General features: G+C 40.4%; 1 protein-coding gene across 3 annotated transcripts in view; it reads right to left on the reverse strand.

Annotated features, from left to right (window-relative positions):
* The window catches only part of ncam2a (neural cell adhesion molecule 2a), a 546541-nt gene that overhangs the window by 57028 nt on the left and 469276 nt on the right, over window positions 1-20237 (reverse strand). For all 3 annotated transcript variants that reach the window (XM_078165636.1, XM_078165635.1, XM_078165634.1), the window contains exons 11-14: window positions 19824-19920; window positions 16931-17104; window positions 11888-12007; window positions 10775-10896 (exon numbers count right to left, since the gene is read on the reverse strand). In XM_078165636.1, coding sequence (XP_078021762.1) covers window positions 10775-10896; window positions 11888-12007; window positions 16931-17104; window positions 19824-19920 — 513 coding nt within the window. The remainder of the gene's footprint in view (window positions 1-10774; window positions 10897-11887; window positions 12008-16930; window positions 17105-19823; window positions 19921-20237) is intronic.

A 20237-nucleotide genomic window follows, 5' to 3' on the forward strand; every position in this document is an offset into this window, starting at 1 on the left:
AAAACCTACTCTGGATTCATGAATGCTGTGGAAAACTCTGATTTGATTGTAGGCACGTATGTATGTTCATGAATGCCAATCAATCGTAAAGTGACAGTGAGCTCCCATGAGTCAGCAATTAGCATACATCCCTGCCCATGGACAGCCAGTGACCAAAAAATATTAACATGTACATGGAACAAACAAAGAAAGAAAAGACGGAAAAAGAAAAACTGAGATTGAAGTTATTTTAGGTGAAGCGGGGGTTGAAAAATACATTTTATTTTCTTCTGTTATTAGTAATGTGACAGGGGCAGGTAAATCAAAGGCCTAGAAAAAATGTAACAGATGCTGTTAAAGGCGCTGTATGTAAGAATGTGGCCAAAACGGTTACTGCACTCAAATTCAAAATACTGCCGCAAGTCGTGTCCGCCCCCCCCTCCCCTACAGATTCGAGATTGCTGGACAGCGGCACGCTGAAGACTGATTTGTTTGCCCACAGGCGGCTGCTGTGGCAGGGCCGCGTCGCCCCGTCCTTGATCTTCAGTTTTTCAGCGGACCGTTCGAGCAAGTCCGGCTTCTCTGCTGCTAACGCTGCTGCCGGGATACAGCTGAGGAGAAGCCGGCTGCTAATGCTATGTACCGGGACACTGCTAACGCTGCTGCCGGGATACAGCTGAGGAGGAGCCGGCTGCTAATGCTATGTACCGGGACACTGCTAACGCTGCTGCCGGGATACAGCTGAGGAGGAGCCGGCTGCTAATGCTATGTACCGGGACACTGCTAATGCTGCTTGCCGTGCTGCTGTAGCTCAGTCGTAACTGTAAGTGATGCTGAGACTCTACTGACTGCGTGACTGGTAGACGGCGGTGGGTGGCACAACAGGCCAAAACACAAATTCAAAACATAAACAGATTTGCAGGCTGTAAAAATGTTTTTTAAATGCGAACATTCTGGCTGTACTATTGTTGTCGGTGAGATCAGTATGTTATATGAACATTATTCCTTAGTCTCTGTGACATATTAGGAGGATTTTACAACTATTTGCTTTAGATTTCTTACATATAGCTCCTTTAACTCCGTGTCCTCAAAAATGGTTTGACATGAAACTTGAACAAATGCACAAGTACAGTACAGGCCAAAAGTTTGGACACACCTTCTCATTCAATGCGTTTTCTTTATTTTCATGACTATTTACATTGTAGATTCTCACTGAAGGCATCAAAACTATGAATGAACACATGTGGAGTTATGTACTTAACAAAAAAAGGTGAAATAACTGAAAACATGTTTTATATTCTAGTTTCTTCAAAATAGCCACCCTTTGCTCTGATTACTGCTTTGCACACTCTTGGCATTCTCTCCATGAGCTTCAAGAGGTAGTCACCTGAAATGGTTTCCACTTCACAGGTGTGCCTTATCAGGGTTAATTAGTGGAATTTCTTGCTTTATCAATGGGGTTGGGACCATCAGTTGTGTTGTGCAGAAGTTAGGTTAATACACAGCCGACAGCCCTATTGGACAACTGTTAAAATTCATATTATGGCAAGAACCAATCAGCTAACTAAAGAAAAACCAGTGGCCATCATTACTTTAAGAAATGAAGGTCAGTCAGTCCGGAAAATTGCAAAAACTTTAAATGTGTCCCCAAGTGGAGTCGCAAAAACCATCAAGCGCTACAACGAAACTGGCACACATGAGGACCGACCCAGGAAAGGAAGACCAAGAGTCACCTCTGCTTCTGAGGATGAGTTCATCCGAGTCACCAGCCTCAGAAATGGCAAGTTAACAGCAGCTCAGATCAGAGACCAGATGAATGCCACACAGAGTTCTAGCAGCAGACCCATCTCTAGAACAACTGTTAAGAGGAGACTGCGCCAATCAGGCCTTCATGGTCAAATAGCTGCTAGGAAACCACTGCTAAGGAGAGGCAACAAGCAGAAGAGATTTGTTTGGGCCAAGAAACACAAGGAATGGACATTAGACCAGTGGAAATCTGTGCTTTGGTCTGATGAGTCCAAATTTGAGATCTTTGGTTCCAACCGCCGTGTCTTTGTGAGACACAGAAAAGGTGAACGGATTGATTCCACATGCCTGGTTCCCACTGTGAAGCATGGAGGAGGAGGTGTGATGGTGTGGGGGTGTTTTGCTGGTGACACTGTTGGGGATTTATTCAAAATTGAAGGCACACTGAACCAGCATGGCTACCACAGCATCCTGCAGCGACATGCCATCCCATCCGGTTTGCGTTTAGTTGGATGATCATTTATTTTTCAACAGGACAATGACCCCAAACACACCTCCAGGCTGTGTAAGGGCTATTTGACCAAGAAGGAGAGTGATGGAGTGCTGCGGCAGATGACCTGGCCTCCACAGTCACCGGACCTGAACCCAATCGAGATGGTTTGGAGTGAGCTGGACCGCAGAGTGAAGGCAAAGGGGCCAACAAGTGCTAAACACCTCTGGGAACTCCTTCAAGACTGTTGGAAAACCATTTCAGGTGACTACCTCTTGAAGCTCATGGAGAGAATGCCAAGAGTGTGCAAAGCAGTAATCAGAGCAAAGGGTGGCTATTTTGAAGAAACTAGAATATAAAACATGTTTTCAGTTATTTCACCTTTTTTTGTTAAGTACATAACTCCACATGTGTTCATTCATAGTTTTGATGCCTTCAGTGAGAATCTACAATGTAAATAGTCATGAAAATAAAGAAAACGCATTGAATGAGAAGGTGTGTCCAAACTTTTGGCCTGTACTGTACACACACACAAAAAAAAAGAGTCACAGCTCTCTGCTGCAGACAGGCGCATTACTTGCATCATTGTCAGTTTGGCAAGTCTCAGCATTCTTTGTCTCTGTTGTAAAATTAAACCACAATTAAAACATCTTAATACAGGCAGTCAATAACACTTTACAATAAGGTACACAAAATTAGAGTAGTTACTGAGGACCTAATGAGGAACGAATGAGGAACTAATGAGGAACTAACTATTAGTTAATGGTCAGTTCTTCATTAACTCATGATCAAATTTCATAGAGGGGTTAATCACGACTTAATAATTAGTGAACTAGTTACTTCATCAGTGCAGAATCATTACTCAATAACCCGTCCATTAGTTAACCTTTTTATGTCCTAAAGTAAAGTGACACATAATGAGTAGTCTTTCATTACGTTATCATCATCTTTACAATTAGCTCCTTAACAAAAATAATCAGACAGCAGGATTCTTGAGAAGAGTTTTATTAATTATTTTCAGACCACATACACATTAATATGATCTTCCATGTTATTCTGTACGATGATGCCTTAGAAATAAATATGATAGTGTGTCACACTACACTATATAATATTAGGTAGGCTAAGCTTGTATAACTGTATACTGATCACACCGTTGTTCACAGTACAGTTGTTTGAGGTGCACAAAATTTAAAGTAGTTACTATGAAACAAATTTGGAATGAATGAGGAACTAACTATTAGTTAATGGTCAGTTCTTCAGTAACTCCTGATCAAATTTCAGTAGTTACTGAGGAACTAATGAGGAACTAACTATTACTTACTCATTACCTACCCTTTTTGTGTACCCTAAAGTAAAGTGAGACATCAAAATGAGTAGGTAATGATTCAGTACTCATTACCTACTCATAATAGGCCTGTTTCCACCGCAGGAACTTTGGGGTAATTTTACGGGGCCGGGGCCGTTGGTGCGTGTCTCCACCGCAGGAACCACCCCTGAAGGACAGAGTTCCGGAACTTTTACAGGGGCTAAACAAGTCTCACTTTACTTTAGGGTAGGCTACACAAAAAGAGTAACTAATGAGTAGGTAATGATTCAGTACTCATTACCTATTCATTTTGATGTCTCACTTTACTTTAGGGTACACAAAAAAGGTAGGTAATGATTAAGTAACAGTTAGTTCCTCATTAGTTCCTCAGTAACTACTCCTCTGAAATTTGATCAGATCAGGTCAGAAGAACTGACCATTAACTAATAGTTAGTTCATCATTCATTCCAAATTTTCGGCTGATTGAGCATGTTGAGTCGGCAGCGGAGCTTGTCGGTGAGAGAGATCCCTCTGACTGGCTGTTCAGGTGTTATATCCTCTTCCCTGTAGCGAGTGAATCTGCCTGTAGTGAAACCGGGGCTAACCGGTGCTTCCTCCTCAGGCTCCACTTCACTCAGCTGCCCGACAGATCCGCTGCTTCTTCCCACTTTAACCTCAATAACATACCGGAGCTAGCTGGGAGTGGCTAGTGGAGCGTTAGCCGCAGCATGACCGGAGGGAAGCAGCCAGTTAGCCTCCGCTAGCTTCCCAGCTAACGTTAGCCCCGGCTCTCTGTTTGGATCCAACCGGAGTACCGAGCCCTGGTTTGTTATTCAGGTTAAAGTGGGAAGAAGCAGCGGGTTTGTCGGGCAGCTGAGTGAAGTTGAGTGAAGTGGAGCCTGCGGAGGAAACACCGGGAGCGTCTGGATGTAATAGTCCGTGGAGTTGCTGCGGTGCTCGGCTGCACAGATAGGAAACCCCTCGGCTGACAGGATGTATCACTCTGTCACTACGCACTACTTTGTTGATCTCATGCATTCAACGGACTTCCGGTTTCCATTTTTGCGTTATTTCCTTTCACGCAGGTGCAGAACGTACGTGCTACTTGGCCGTCGAATGTAGTCTTCTTTTTTTCCCCGACAACTTTATTTAAGACAGGAAGTTTACAGAATGCAGATCTTCAACATTACACATATATGTCATATATCACATATGCCAGGGGGATAAGAGTTTACAAGAAAATATTAAAATGATCACAAATATTAATGGTTTTGATTGCCTTTTGATGCCGCTAGTTCTTTGATGTCAGTTTGGTATGTCAGCACCTTGTACAGAATAACATGGATGATCATATTAATGTGTATGTGGTCTGAAAATAATTAATAAAACTCTTCTCAAGAATCCTGCTGTCTGATTATTTTTGTTAAGGAGCTAATTGTAAAGATGATGATGAAGTAATGAAAGACTACTCATTATGTGTCACTTTACTTTAGGACATAAAAAGGTTAACTAATGGACAGTTTATTGAGTAATGATTCTGTACTGATGAAGTAACTAGTTCACTAATTATTAAGTCGTGATTAACCCCTCTATGAAATTTGATCATGAGTTAATGAAGAACTGACCATTAACTAATAGTTAGTTCATCATTAGTTCCACAGTAACTACTCCTCTGAAATTTGATCATGAGTTACTGAAGAACTGACCAATAACTAATAGTTAGTTCATCATTAGTTCCTCATTAGTCCCTCAGTAACTACTCTAATTTTATGTACCTTAGTTCCTCAGTAACTACTCATTAGTTCATCATTCGTTCAGATTCGGGTTCACCAGCTGCCCGGTGTAAGCGGACAGACGCCGAATTGCTTTCCCACATCCACAAGTCTTATTAAACCAAAACTCAATTTAAAATAATGTTTATGTCTCGTATCTGATAATCAGATTATACAAAAATGACATGCAGTTTGGGGCTGCAGTGCATAAAGAGCAAGAACCCTAATCTGAAGCTTAAGTCTGCGCAATGCCAACTAATATAACTAAATGTGTTACATTTCTAATCTTGTCATACTTGTTTCAAAGGCATCTGCATATTTTGAACATAACAGAGTATAATATGAAATAAAGCTGTAATTTCTATCAATGACAAGCAACATTTATTTGCAATGTCTTATTTACACAAGCTCTACAAGCAGTCAGAAGCAGCTGTAGATTTTGTTAGCACCTACAAAAAGATCGGACCTACTAACATATTGATGAAGTCGTAATACACGTAAATTTCCTTCTGCATTCAGTTTACACACAAATTCTTACTGCTCATGGTTGAGACCTACTGAGCAGTCATTACCAACTTTGACCTAAGTAAGTTATACTTAGGTCAAAGTTGGTAATGACAACATCAGGGCTTGAGAGAAAGAAACAAGGTGATAATTGAGCTCATATTGGGTGAATTCCTTAACTGACAACATCAGATCACTGGAATAAACCGTTTTTGTCAGGAATCAGTTCAGAAAAGGACCCAAACGGAGAGCAGTAGGCAACAAAAGGCGAGCTTTAATGCTGCTGATAAAAACATCCAAAAACAGGCAGGTAACTGAAAGCCCCAAAGATGGAAGAACCAAAACTAAATTGAAAACCAGCCGGGATAACATGATGAACTCAGGGAGGAAATCCAAAATGGAACACAAGAGACCAGGCAGGAAACAGAGCAGGAAACAAAACCATGAACACAGATGAACTGACAAGGAACAAAGGCAAGCACACAGGTATACATACACAGACAACTAATCACAAGAATGAGACACAGCTGGAGTCAGAGGACACAGGCAATAGGAGGGGAATGGAGATTGGCTCACAACAAGGGTGTGGTGGGGAACACAACACGATGGTGGAGCAAACAAGACTATACAAAACAGGAGTGATGGGAAGACTATGGGAACAGGGAAGGACTAACGAGACTGCTGAAGACAGGTGTGTGCGGGAAAAACACACAAAGACAGGAAGTAAAACCAGACATGACACATGAGGAGAGGATCTACAACATAAAACAGGAAACAGATTCAACATTATGAATAACATGAAACAAGGAATAAAATAAACATAAACATAAAACCCCAAAACAAAGTCCACAAGACAAGAGAATTTAAACAAAAACCAGGACCATGAAACTTTCTTCAAAGCTGCATTCTTACTTATTTAGCCTGTTTTTCATCAGATAATGATAAGATATAATCTTAGTGAAATAAGTTTGACTAAAATTACAGTAAAGGAAAACAAAAAAAAAAAAAAAAAAAAAAGAGGACATCCAAGATTAGAGTCACCATTTCAGTATCTGAAAGTCTCCCCTTCTGTTCCTGAGATATGTTTTTGGAGAACATTATGATGTTACAGTAAAGTTAATCCTTGAGCCTTTGGATATATCATGCTATCACATTATTATATCCTATAAAACATTAAATCATTTGAATGCCAATCAATTGTAAAGTGACAGCGCACAGTTTATACTTGAGTCCAAGTGGACATTTGTGCCAAATATAAAGAAACTCACTCAAGGTATTCTTGAGATATTGTGTTCACACAAAAGAGACAGACAAAGGTCTCAGTGACCTTTGACCTTTGACCAAAAAATTCTAATCAGTTCATTCCTGAGTGCAAGAGGATATTTGTGGCAAATTTTAGGAAATTCCCTCAAGGCATTGTTAAGATATTGTGTTAACAAGAATGTGATTGATGCAATCTCACAGTGACCTTGACCTTCAACCATCAAACTCTAATCAGTTCATCACTGAGCATGTTTGTGCCAAATTTGAGAAAAATTTTTCCTCAAGGTGCTCTTGAGAGATTGCGTTCAGAAGAATTAGACAAGTGCAAAGGCACAGTGACCGTGACCTTTGTCCACAAAAATCAAATGAGTTAATTGTTGAGTCCAAGTGGACAAAATTTGTTGATGCAGGGGCACAGTGGCTTTGACCACTTAAATCTAATCAGTTTATCGTTGAGTCTAAGTGAACGTTTGCGCCAAATTTAAAGAAATCACCTCAAGGCATTCTTGAGATATGTTCACGAGAATGTGATGGATGCAAGGTCACAGTGAACTTGATCTTCGGCCACCAAAACGTAATCAGTTCATTGCTGAGTCCAATTGGATATTTGTGCTTAATTTGAGGTAATACTCCCTAGGCGCTCTAGAGATATCAGGTTCACGAGAATTAGACAGATGCAAGGATACACTGACCTTGACTACCAAACTCTCAACAGTTTATCATTGAGTCCAACTGCATATTTGTGCCAAATTTGAAAAAATAAAAAAATCCCTTGAGGTGCTCAAGATATCACTTTCATGAGAATAAGAAAAATACAAAGACACAGTGACCTTGACCTTTGACTACCGAAATAGATTCAGTTCATGTTTGGGCCAAATTTGAAAAAGGATTCCCTCAAGTTACTCTTGAGATATGATGTTCACAAGAATTAGACAGATGCAAGGGAACAGTGACCTTAACCTTTGAACACCAAAATCTCATCAGTTTATCATTGAGTCCAATTGCACTTTTATGCCAAATTAAAAAAAAAATCCCCAAAGGTGGTCTTGAGATATCGCATTCATGAGAATTAGACGGATGCAGGGGCAAAGTGACCTTGACCTTTTACCCCCAAAATCAAATGAGTTCATTGCCCAAGTGCACGTTTGTGCCAAATTTGAAAAAAAAATCCCTCAAGGTGGTCTTGAGATATCGCATTCATGAGAGTTAGACAGATGCAGGGGCATAGTGACCTTGACCTTTTACCCCCAAAATCAAATGAGTTCATTGTCCAAGTGCACGTTTGTGCCAAATTTGAAAAAGAAAAATCCCTCAAGTTGTTCTTCAGCTATCACATTCACAAGAATAAGAAGGATGCAGAGGCACCATGACCTTGACCTTTGCCAACCAAAATCGAATCAGTTTATCGTCCAAGTGGACGTTTGTGCCAAATTTGAAGAAATTATCTCAAGGCATTCTTGAAATTTCATGGTAATGAGGATAAGACGGATGCAAGGGCACAACAACCTTGACCTTTGACCACCGAAATCTAATCAGTTCATTGCTGAGTCCAAATTCATGTTTGGGCGAAATTAAAAAATAAATAAGAAATCCTTCAATGTGGTCTTGAGATGCCTTGTTCATGAGATTGGAATGGACAGACTGACACCCAGAAAACATAACACTGCTGGCCATGGCAGGAAAACAGGATAAGGTTAACTAAATATGCTAAAAACTAACAAGGGCATTTTGCGCAGGACTAAGCCTTAAGAAAAGTTGACAGAAATGTGAATGTGTTCAACAATTGTCTGGATTGTCAAGTGACCATGATAGGCCTGTGTGTGTGTATGTATAATCTGTTTCCATCCTTTATGCATGGCCCTCCATGATGAAGCAGTTCATGATGCCACACAAGGCTGTGTGATTACCGGGGTGTGAAGCATCCTAGCTTCCTGCTCGGCCTTCAAAAGCCTCACTGAGACTTCCTGATCCTCTTTTTTTTTCCACAGCCTGTTTTCATCTGCAGCAGTAGTATCTTAAATTGCTGTCACTCTCTCAATGAGACACAGAAATGCCTGCTTGGACACATTAGCACTGGGGAGATAGGAGATTTGGACAAGCTCAAATCCACTTAGTCCTGTGGAGAGTTTTTGTACGAGTGCCATCTATTCTGCTTCCTGGCCTCATCTCAGTCTCTCGCCTTATCTTGTGAGTTTAAGCTGCTATTTTACACACACAAAAAATGAATTACTTAAATGGATGAGTGAATTCTGAGAGCTTGTGTGTACTCTTTAAGCAACACAAGGATGGAGAAATACAGATTGTCAAGCAGAACGTTATTCATTTTGCCACCAACGCACCCGCTCAACTCGGTTGTCGGGAAGCTATCAGGCTAGTGAGTCATGCGCACTCCTCTGAGAGGAAAATGCATTCCCAGTGTCACATCCTGTGTCGCTATTATGTCAAACACAAAGAAAAAGCTATAATTTGGAGCTGTTTTGGTGTCTTTTATGTGTGGAAAAAATTACACACTTCAAAATGAAAGAAAACGCCTCCTCAAAGTTGGATGGTTCTCATTTTTGTTAATTTAGTAAGTGGCTGCCTTGATATATTCAGTACAGGGGAAATTCTGAAACTTAGTTCCCAGAATAAATGTTAGTATTGTACACTTCTGCAAACCACAGATATGTAAACTCTGTATGTTTCGTAAGTAGTGGATATGTGTGGTTATGTTTAGGCACAAATACCACATGACTAAGGTTAGGACAAGATTATGTTTTGGCTTAAATTACCTGGTTTTGTTGCCATTGCCACCGCTGGAAGTGCCGCAGATGTCAAGTGTTGTGCTTGAATGCACTCAAAGAGCGCGTCCATTAAATCTGCTCATATTTTTGGTGAAGTGTAAACAGAATACACCAGTTTGCAACTTATGCTATGGTTGTGAGCATCGTTCATTGTCGCTACCCCTCATGACAGTGTTGTGTTGATATATGTTTCCAACCAAACCTTTTCCTTTACCTAAGTATCGAGTAGGTGCTACCAAACCCCAAGACACCAACTGAAGCCAATGTTACACAGTGGCCAAACGTGGAATTACAACTTCTGGGTCTGTCACGTGATGCCATGGAGCCCAAAAAGAGTTTTTCCCATTGATATACATTGTGAAAGAGACGTCTGGAGATCATTATACTTTTGTTTGAATAAGACAACCCCCATGAAATGGTTCATTTAATTATTAGAATTTGATCTATTTGGGCTGGTAACAATTCAAAAGTCTAGAAGAGCTGCATGATTCAATCATTTTATCCACATATTCAGTTTAGCTGAGGGCTAAGGCAGAAGTTAGCTGCTTGGCCAGTGAAAGTCTCTAATGCACTTGCTTTATGGGTGCATTGATGTAGAAAATCTTTGTTATTTTATACTCAGGAAGTCAACGTTTTTTGGCTTCATGCGCTATGAGCAACTTTCATAGTAATGAATAAGGCCTTTAATTGAACCCAGTCCAGCTCTGAAGTTGTTGAAATCCGGCGCTTGGTCAGTGACCTCCGGTTCTGCTGTCCTTTCACATCAGCATGATACACAACCAGTCGTCATTATTGTTTAATGGCACCCGATGGCATTGGGAGGAAATGTCTAACACATCTGTGGTTTGCAGAAATGCACAATGTCAGCCTTTTATTGTAGTGACAGACCTGATCATAATTTAGCTATAAAACACTCTTAATTACTCACAGTCTTGTACTTGACTATATACTCCACGATGGGCATCCCTCCGTCGTCCTGCTTGACCAACCCCAGCCTGTAGGTGTGGCCCATTCCTCTCTGCCCGTGGACTGCCGGCGGACTTGGCTCTCCTGAGGGAGACACGAGGAGGAGGCTTCAGTGGAGATGCGAAACAATATGTCTTTGTGTGTTTTTTCTCTGTGTGTGTGCACTCCCAAGGAGGGGAGCAGGTGGCAATGTGAGATATGAGATAAGGATGCAGTACAAGGAGAGAGAAGGTTTAAAGCTGAATTAAATTCATATTACGAGGCAACTCCCACTGCCTGGCTATAACTAATGTTGACTGGGGGTTCTTATTATTCACTGTATTTTGCTAATTGGGTCTTCTTTCTTACATTTATTCTCAGTAGCTGCACTGCTGTATAATATTAACGGTGGAAATACTTTTCCCACAGCCTCGCCCAGATTTACTGCAATCCTGCTGTGCCAGATTGCCAGAATAAATAAAATGCTTATCATAAAACCCCTGCAGTATATAATTTTTAATGTTTTACATCAAGGCACAAATTTGACAGGATCTATTCCAGACTCCAATAATCTGGATTTATATCACTGAAATATGAGGAGGTTGTAACTATTTCACATATAAGCACACCAGAGTTTCATAAGATGGCAAATAGGACTCATTTCACTCAGGTGCTGAAGCTTTGAATATATTTTGCAGCATGTTTGCATTCCTATCACATATATATTTATTTCTGCCTATGCAATCGGGACGATGTTTCTCATATTAATCCAAATAAATTTTGTTAGCTGTTTTATCTGAGTTTGTGGACCCTCTTGTAGAATATTTCCACACTCTGGGGTTTGCACTTGATCATCTCCTGCACATTAACATCTCTGAAATGTTGGGATGTGCCAATAATTAGCAAGTCTAATTGCTGTAAAGCCATTGTAGTGATGAATAAAAGTGATTATGAGTGGATACATATGGAAATGGCTGTTAGAATAGTCCTGAAGATCCCTTTTGGGTCCAATGTTAATGAGATGAGAAGCTCTTATTTTGAAGAATGTGCCAGGAAACGAGCAGCGGGTTGGGGAGAACAGAGGAAATGGACTCACGGATGGGTAAAGTCTGGAAGGTCTCCGTGTGGCTGAACTCTCCCTGACCCTTCCCGTTGACAGCTGCCACTCGGACCTCGTACGTCGTGTTGGGCTCCAGCCCTGTCAGCACCACTGTTGCTAGAGAGAGACAAGAGCAGAGTTCATGTCACTGGGAAATATGAGGTGACCATCAATCATGAAGATAGCAGAGTGGATCATTAGTTTTTCATGGGTTCAAGAGACAGCAACAATATTGCAGGGAGAAAAAGAACAAACAGCCACAATGTGCTGGTTGGATGAGGAGAAAAAGAAATGGTTTTCCCAGCTGGCCTGACCTCAACCTCATCCACACCTTTGGGATTGGAAAGTAAAAAACAATACTACAACAATACTAATAGAATGCTGAAATTACTTCCTTAAAATGTGTATTTTATACTTTTTTTTATGAATGTGTTGGCTAGCGTGAGCAAATCTTGCCCTTCTTGTCTTGGCCTATCCACATCATGGATGTATAAAGAGGACTGGATACAGTGTCGGAGGCGGGGCCCTGTTCATTCCCATGAAAGCTGATCAGTGGGACATGAAGCCAAGAAAGTCTGGGTATAAAATTAGCCGGATCTTCCGAATAGTTGAGCCCAGAGAGCAAGGGCACAAGAATTCCGTCGTCCAAATGGCTAACTTTGGTTGAATGGGGACAAAAACACTGAACAGAATGGCTGTTATAGACTTTCAAAATGTTATCGGATCAAATGGCTAAAATCCCGATAGTAATATGAGCCATTTCACAGGAGTTGTGATGGACCCAGAAATTGTAATTCCGCCAAAATTTCGCCAAAAAATTGGCTTCAAAGTCTGGTGCTATTCATAACGGGTTGATCTGCATTCATCATGTCTGATGAACAATAAAGTTTCCTGAATCACAATCTCATGCACAATGTGCTGACATTTAACTCTAACCCAGGGGTCTGCAACCTTTACTATCAAAAGACCATTTTTGGCCAAAAGAAAAGAAAAAGAAAATTCCTGGGGCCACAAGAACATATTTGAGCCTAACACTGTCATGGCTAAATTAGCCATTAGTCTATATGAGCATTCATTAATATGTTTCACTCTGATGCGGGCTTTTTATGACTATTTGCATTGCATTTGTGGTGAAAGCACATGAACCTGTCCCACTACGAAATATAATTATACAGGATTACACAGGATGATCATAGAGTTCTATTCGGTATACTGACACTTTAATTCTCATGGTTTTGGAATCAGTGGTTCAACAATCACAAAATAATGTAATGTTTGAGAGTCCACATACTTTTGACTATGTTCTGGATCTCAAAGTCATGCTAAATGTATATCTAACCCATAGATTGTGTAAAAGAAGTGGACATAGCCTCCAGGTCTGAAAAGTGAAGTCGAATCGGAAGTGTCCTAGGGTCAGTGTCAAGCTTGTCCCAAAGCTTGCCGCTGTGTTTATCCCCCACCCCTTGATGAAGGGTGATTTATTCAGCTGTGAAGGTGACTACAAACAATTACGCTCCATGATGGTGTGGGAGTGTGTAGGGTCCGGTTTTGGAAGGCCCTGTGAGAACCTGACTTCCCACTTGATTAAAATTATTCAAAACAGTAGTCCACAAACCAATGGGGAACATCACGGTGGCTGCATCCACTGCTCTTATACAGTCTATGATCTAATTAGTACTCCTGCCTTTTAATTATTTGTTTTAGACTTGTTGATAATGAAAGATCTGTGCTCATTTGTTGCCAGTCTCACAGTATAGAAGCTTTAGCTACATTACTATAAGATAATTTAAATTAAAGAGCAGCCCCGCTCCACCATAAAGCTAATAAAAAATAGTAGGCCTATGAGAATATTATTATCAAGGTAGTGCAAGGTAGTATTTACAGTGCAAACATATTTATAATCTAATGTAATTGGCAGCAAATGAGAAAAATGTTTACCTATGGTAATACTAAACTTTATGAATCCCATGAGATCACTGTACATTATCATAAAGAATATTACTATGGCGACAGTAAACCATTAATCTGTTACATTCATGTTGTAATTTACATCGACCATTTAAGGAAACACAAAATCTCATCATCAGACCACATTACAGATTCCTATTTAAATTCTACAGTCACTAGAGTCTATTTACATAACCTTCACTATTCAGAAAAGGCAGCAGTGAGTCGGCAGCGTAATGAGCTTGAGTGAAAGTTGTTGTTTTTGTCAGTCTGCACAAATTAAATACTTGAATGGTAATAGGTGCTTTTGGAGTTCTTTAGTCCTGGAACTCAAAACAAATTCTGCAATTTGCAGCGGTGCTAGGTTACTTTCCAGGCTGTAAGCAGACATTTCAATTTGGGCAGAAGCATTCAAATGAAACAAGTCCAGGCATCTCATTATATTGGAGAGTTTATTGTGGAAGGATCTTCTGCTGATAATATCTGAAGTGCTTCTATGATTATATGATGCCACTTACTGGTTTGTAACTAGTCCACTTTGTAATTTTAATATTTTATTCATAATTTGAGTAAAGAGCTAAATTTAACTAACTGGGCAGGAAATTTACAACTTTATTTATCCAATTCTGCTCCTGGTGTTTCCGACCTGTGGTTTAGTATTTGCCTCACCGCATCTACATATTGTAATTAACTCTGAAATGAAGGATATTAGCTGTAAGCCCTTCAGGTTTGTCAGACCTGCTTATCACCCGACCGTTAGTCCTCTGGCTTCCATTTCTCAGCCATCCATCCATCCTTCACCTCATGGTGTACTCTCCACCAACAGGCTCAGAAATCAATTTGAAGTCGTAAAGCATAGGAAGAAAAGGCGTGTGCTCTTTCAGCTCAGTTGGGTTCTGGCACTCTCCCCACGAGGTGTTTGAGGTCCGTCAAGATGCAACAACATCTCAGGGCTGAGGCTTTGAAGGATCGCATGGCAGATGATGTGATACGGCTTCTGCTTGTGTGTGGCGTACGATGTGTGGTGGTTGGGACGGTCTAGTAAGCAGACGGTTTGAACTGTGTGAAAAATTCTTTTTAAGTATTTCAGTTTATGACAGGGTCTGATCACTGAGGGGTCTTTAGACTCATTTATTATGTGAATGGGAGAGATTTAATTCAAAAATTAATTAGGACACTTGAAATTTGTTTGAGTGGTTTGATCCATCACAGTAAACATCAAGTTCCTGAGTAACAATTTCATATTGATTTTTTCTTCAGAAGAAAGTAGTTCCAATGAAAACTATTTACAGTTTGTAGATTAATTAAAGTTCCATTATTGTTAAATGACACTATAAATTAACATGCATATTGCTTTGGAAAGTTTTGACTTTGTTACCTGTAAATAATGTTGTAAAAGTTCAGGTGAAGAACCCCGACTCATTCTGGATCTCTGAGTGTGATATTGAGTTGGTTCTTCAAGGTGGAGATTTATGTCTCAGCTAGATTCATTGAAAAAGCATGAATATTAAGACACTAAAACACTGTATCCTATGTAATACTACAATCTTCTATTATTGATATGTAAATTTTGGAAAAGCTTATATACTTATCTGTTTGTATATTTTGAAATTCTCTTGGCACGAGTCTGTGGATATATATTCATGAAAAGACTTTGTGGCCATCTTTGAATTTTTGTACTGATATCGTTAAGTGTCTTGTAAGCCCATGTGGACCGGGCACAATTATGTGCATGGCACTTAAATAAACAAATCAATCTATCAATCAATCAATGTAACTTTGACTTTTTTATTAGTTCATTTTATTAGTTCATGCTGACAGAAAGATAAACAAATATAGTGTTGGAAAGTGCCATTATACTCCTTCATTGTCATTCTAGGGCTGCAAGTACACTGCTACATGTAGCTACATGCTAACATCAACATGTATTCTTGGTTCCCTATGTTATTAAAATTTTCCCTGCCCCCGAGTGTTATTTTTAAGTTCCCAGTCACCGCCAGCATTTTTGATCATATTCACTATACTATTAAGACCCACAGAATAACACAATGTCATGTTCAGTATCAACACTGTTGTCTCCCATTCCATTGTGGTCGTCTTGTCCGTGTGTCACGGTCACCGTCATGGAGATCCCATTTTGTCCCACCAAACTTGTTTGCTTCTTCGTCCAAATTGGATTCAGAATGTTGATCAAAACAGGAATTGTCGGGGTCTGAGTACAGCAACATCTCCACGGCTTGAGCGACTGTAAAATTATTCCATCAACGCCAGCATTTTCATGCAGTTTACAAGTTGCTACATTTCCTCTGTAAAAAAGATCTTCTTCCAGTTTCCAGAGCATCTTCCTCTCTGTTTCTTTTTGCACACAACAGCGCTGTTTAATTCCACAAGATGTGTAACAGCTCCCCTTATTTTATAACAGCGAAAACACAGATTGCCGGAATATCTCTTCGATGGCGGGGAAGTGTTCTGTCATAAATGATGGAAAATCTCCGCAATGGTGGGGATAGTGTTAATTTCTCCCTGATTTCAGATCATATTCCTGTTCGAACATGTCCTGTTGTGAAGATTTTGGTTTGAAAGCTTTTATTGGTGATTTTTCACAGTAGAAAGTGCCGCTAAAAAGGAGCGTCTCACAGCAAGGGTGAACACAGGTGTTCCAGCACAGACAGTATGAGGAAAATAATGTGTTTTTTGAACACTGAAGCATGTAAATGTGTTCTAGTAGACAAACAAAATCCACCTAAAACCCGGAAAATGAGCATGATAGGTCCCTTTTAACAAATCTAATGGAAATCGTCTGTCTTTGAAACAAGCTGAGCATATGAAGGTTTCCTTATTGATCTGACACATTCATCTTGCCTCAGTCAGGAAATGGAGATGGAAATAGACATGTGTTTAAGAGGGCTTTTAGCTGTCTTCACAATACGAACGTGTTGTGCATAATGAGGCCCACCTCGACAGCACACTGATATTCCGTATGTTTCACACTACAAGCGTATTATAATAAAGCAATTATCTGTAAAGGAAAATGGTGTGAAAACCTTTTTCTTTCACTGTTAAGGTCATTAGAGGAATATAATGCCCACTCACTCTGGATGCTGTGCGACTTGACGTCCCTCCAGTCCTGTGAGCCAACCTCCTTGTACTGGACCAGGTAGTAGCTAATGGGGACACCGCCATGCGAGTCAGGCTTCATGAAGGTGACAGTAGCCAAGCGCTGGGAAACGGCTGAGAGACGCACCGAGTATGGGTTTGATGGTACATCTGTAAAGAGACATGACAGCATTTGAATTATTTCAAAGCTGCAGTATACATATTTCAAAATACATACATAATACTAAGGCAGATGCAATTAGCACCCAGTTGTCCCTAGCCAATAATGCTATTTACACCCAGATGTAAATAGCGAATGGCAGTACATTTGTGAGTTTTTTCTCATAAATTCACCACTTAAATGTCAGAGAATATCCATGATTGACTAGCCCTAACCATGACTTCTTTCCCCTCGTCCTAACTACTTCCAACCTTAAAGCATCAACATGACAGGAGCTTGCCAGTTACAGCACGCTGTGGGATCCATAATTAAAGGAGCTATATGTAAGAAATCTAAAGCAAATAGTCGTAAAATCCTCCTAATATGTCACAGAGACTAAGGAATAATGTTAATATAACATACTGATCTCACCGACAACAATAGTACAACCAGAATATTCGCATTTAAAAAACATTTTTACAGTCCACAAATCTGTTTATGTTTCGAATTTGTGTTTTGGCCTGTTGCGCCATCCACCGCCGTCTACCAGTCACGCAGTCAGTAGAGTCTCAGCATCAGTTACAGTTACGACTGAGCTACAGCAGCACGGCAAGTAGCATTAGCAGTGTCCCAGTACATAGCATTAGCAGCCGACTTCTCCTCAGCTGTATCCCGGCAGCAGCGTTAGCAGTGTCCCAGTACATAGCATTAGCAGCCGGCTCCTCCTCAGCTGTATCCCAGCAGCAGCATTAGCAGTGTCCTGGTACATAGCATTAGCAGCCGGCTCCTCCTCAGCTGTATCCCGGCAGCAGCGTTAGCAGCAGAGAAGCCGGACTTGCTCGAACAGTCCGCTGGAAAACCGAAGATCAAGAACGCGGCGACGCTTTACCTACGGCATAGGCTCTACATCAACATAGAGCCTACACCGTACCCCACACCGTATCCTGACATGCACCTCCCCAGATATGTAACTACACGTTGTGGCAACGCAGACCTCCTGTCTATTTTTGTAAGCTGAAACCATTTCCCTCAGTGGAAACAAAGCTTTTATTTAATTTCACAGATACGGAACAATAAATTGTGAAGACAATAAAGCCTCCACAGAAACAGCATTTTAAGTCTTTTGTGTGATTTATCCTGGCTTCATATGATGATTCACTCATACTTGCTAGGCTAACTTACACAATGTAAGGTGCCATAGGCTTGTGCTAATAATGTTAGCATGTTGTATTTCTTTGGAAAATGTGTTTAGTATAAGACAGTTGTTTTGTCAGTGAACCTTGTGAGTTGTAATGGAGCTGAATTTTGTAATGTTAGCTTTGTTAAATGTTGTTGCTGTTGCCCTTGGCTTCATGTGAGTAGAGGAAAAGTCCACTAGCTGCTAGGCTAATTCATACAATGTAAAATGCCATAGGCTTGTGCTAAAAACATTAGCATGTTGTATTTGTGGGGAAAATGTGTCCAGCAAAAGACAAGTGTTTGTCTGTGAATGCTGTGAGTTACATGCGTAGGCTACGACGTAGGCTCTGCATAGAGCTGACACACAAGTCTAAATCCCATGCTAGGGGGATAAATTGGCAGAAATGGAATATAATAAAATAAGTATGCTTTCTTTAGTGTATAATCACCTGAAAACATGAATTGTTGTATTGTCATTACCTCAGAATGAGCCATTTATATCTACATAGGTAGCGAGTCTCTGTCTATGCAGAACACCATGTTGCACCGCAATGGATTTTTTTTTCATATCAGTGTATTGTGCTCATACTGCCACTAGATGGCACAAAAAAGTGTCCATGAACAAGGTCAACAGATCTAAGTTGGGTAGAATGAAGTATAAGATCAAGGTACAAACCTCCTGAACAATGAACACTGAAGGAATTCTAACCTGGAGAAATTTCAGCTGGTTGCAAAGGGATTTAGTGGCACCACTAAATGCCACTAAATCCCCTTAAATCTTACACACTGTTCCTTTAAAATATTTTTTAACTTTTTTAACTTTTTCACTCAGCTGCACCTTTCATTCGTCCTTGGACTTGTTTTAGTTGCAAACACATGTGCTCCTTTTTTCAGTTCACTTTGAAAGCATCAGTGCAATAATTGTGTAAAGAAATTTCTAGTGGTTTAACTTTGAAGAGAGTGTGCAAAGAAGTGACGAGTCCTTCCACTGGAGATCATCTCTCCTCTGAGTCTCCACTGCTGACTCAAACTTTTACAACTACATGAGTGTGTGTTTCCTACTCTGTGTGTATTTCTGCAGAATTGTAAATGTCAGAACAACTTCCAAAACACATTGTTTCCTGCAAGACTACATATTAGGTCAGCTTTTTGCTCACTACTTTTCTCCTTAGCCAGAGCAATTCAATCTGCACTAAAGATAATTGGACTGCACTATTGTGTATTAGCCTGGGCTACCGTAAATTAGGGGGTACTTCAGTAAATAGCGAGGGGTATGGTAAATCAGCTAGCACTATTTGAGATTAGGCGAGGCTGAATAGGGGTTGGGAGTTGTAGTGGAATTTATCATCCTGAGAATTGCAAATAAAGCTATTACCATTAGTAGAGAGGTAGAGGGTTACAAAGCAGTTGAAGAGTTGGAGTTACTGTGAGAGCAGTGATTCGAAAGGTGTGGGATCCCTGACTCCACACATTCGGGACTTTAAATGAAGTCACCAATCTCATTAGAGCGGGTAAAGGGGCCACGCAGTAGTGGCAATCCTGCACACTCACCTGCCTGGGCCAGGATGAACTCCTGGTATCGAACTCCAATGTTGTTCCTGGCTGTGCAGTTGTAGCGGCCAAAGTCCCTGTCAGACATAGGAGTCACCTAGAACCAGAGAGAAATATATATTTTTACAGATTTCTCTTGATACTGTCTGTTGCTATGCAAATAGTTTTGAAATTATTTTAAATCTGCTTTCATCTTTGTGAAGCTAAACGAAGTGAAAAATTACATTTATGCTGCACTAATCAAAATTTCATAACAGCAACCGGCTAAATGACTGGTGTTGATTGTCGTGACACACCCACATGGATTATCATCTGACTCTGACATTTTAGCATCCTAAAGCTTATTGTTTCAGTTTACGACCACAAATTGAGCATATCATTAGTTTGGGCAGGACACAATGTCAAGCTCAGCTC

This window comes from Epinephelus lanceolatus, chromosome 24, assembly GCF_041903045.1.
Source record: "Epinephelus lanceolatus isolate andai-2023 chromosome 24, ASM4190304v1, whole genome shotgun sequence".
In the NCBI taxonomy this organism is placed as follows: domain Eukaryota; kingdom Metazoa; phylum Chordata; class Actinopteri; order Perciformes; family Serranidae; genus Epinephelus; species Epinephelus lanceolatus.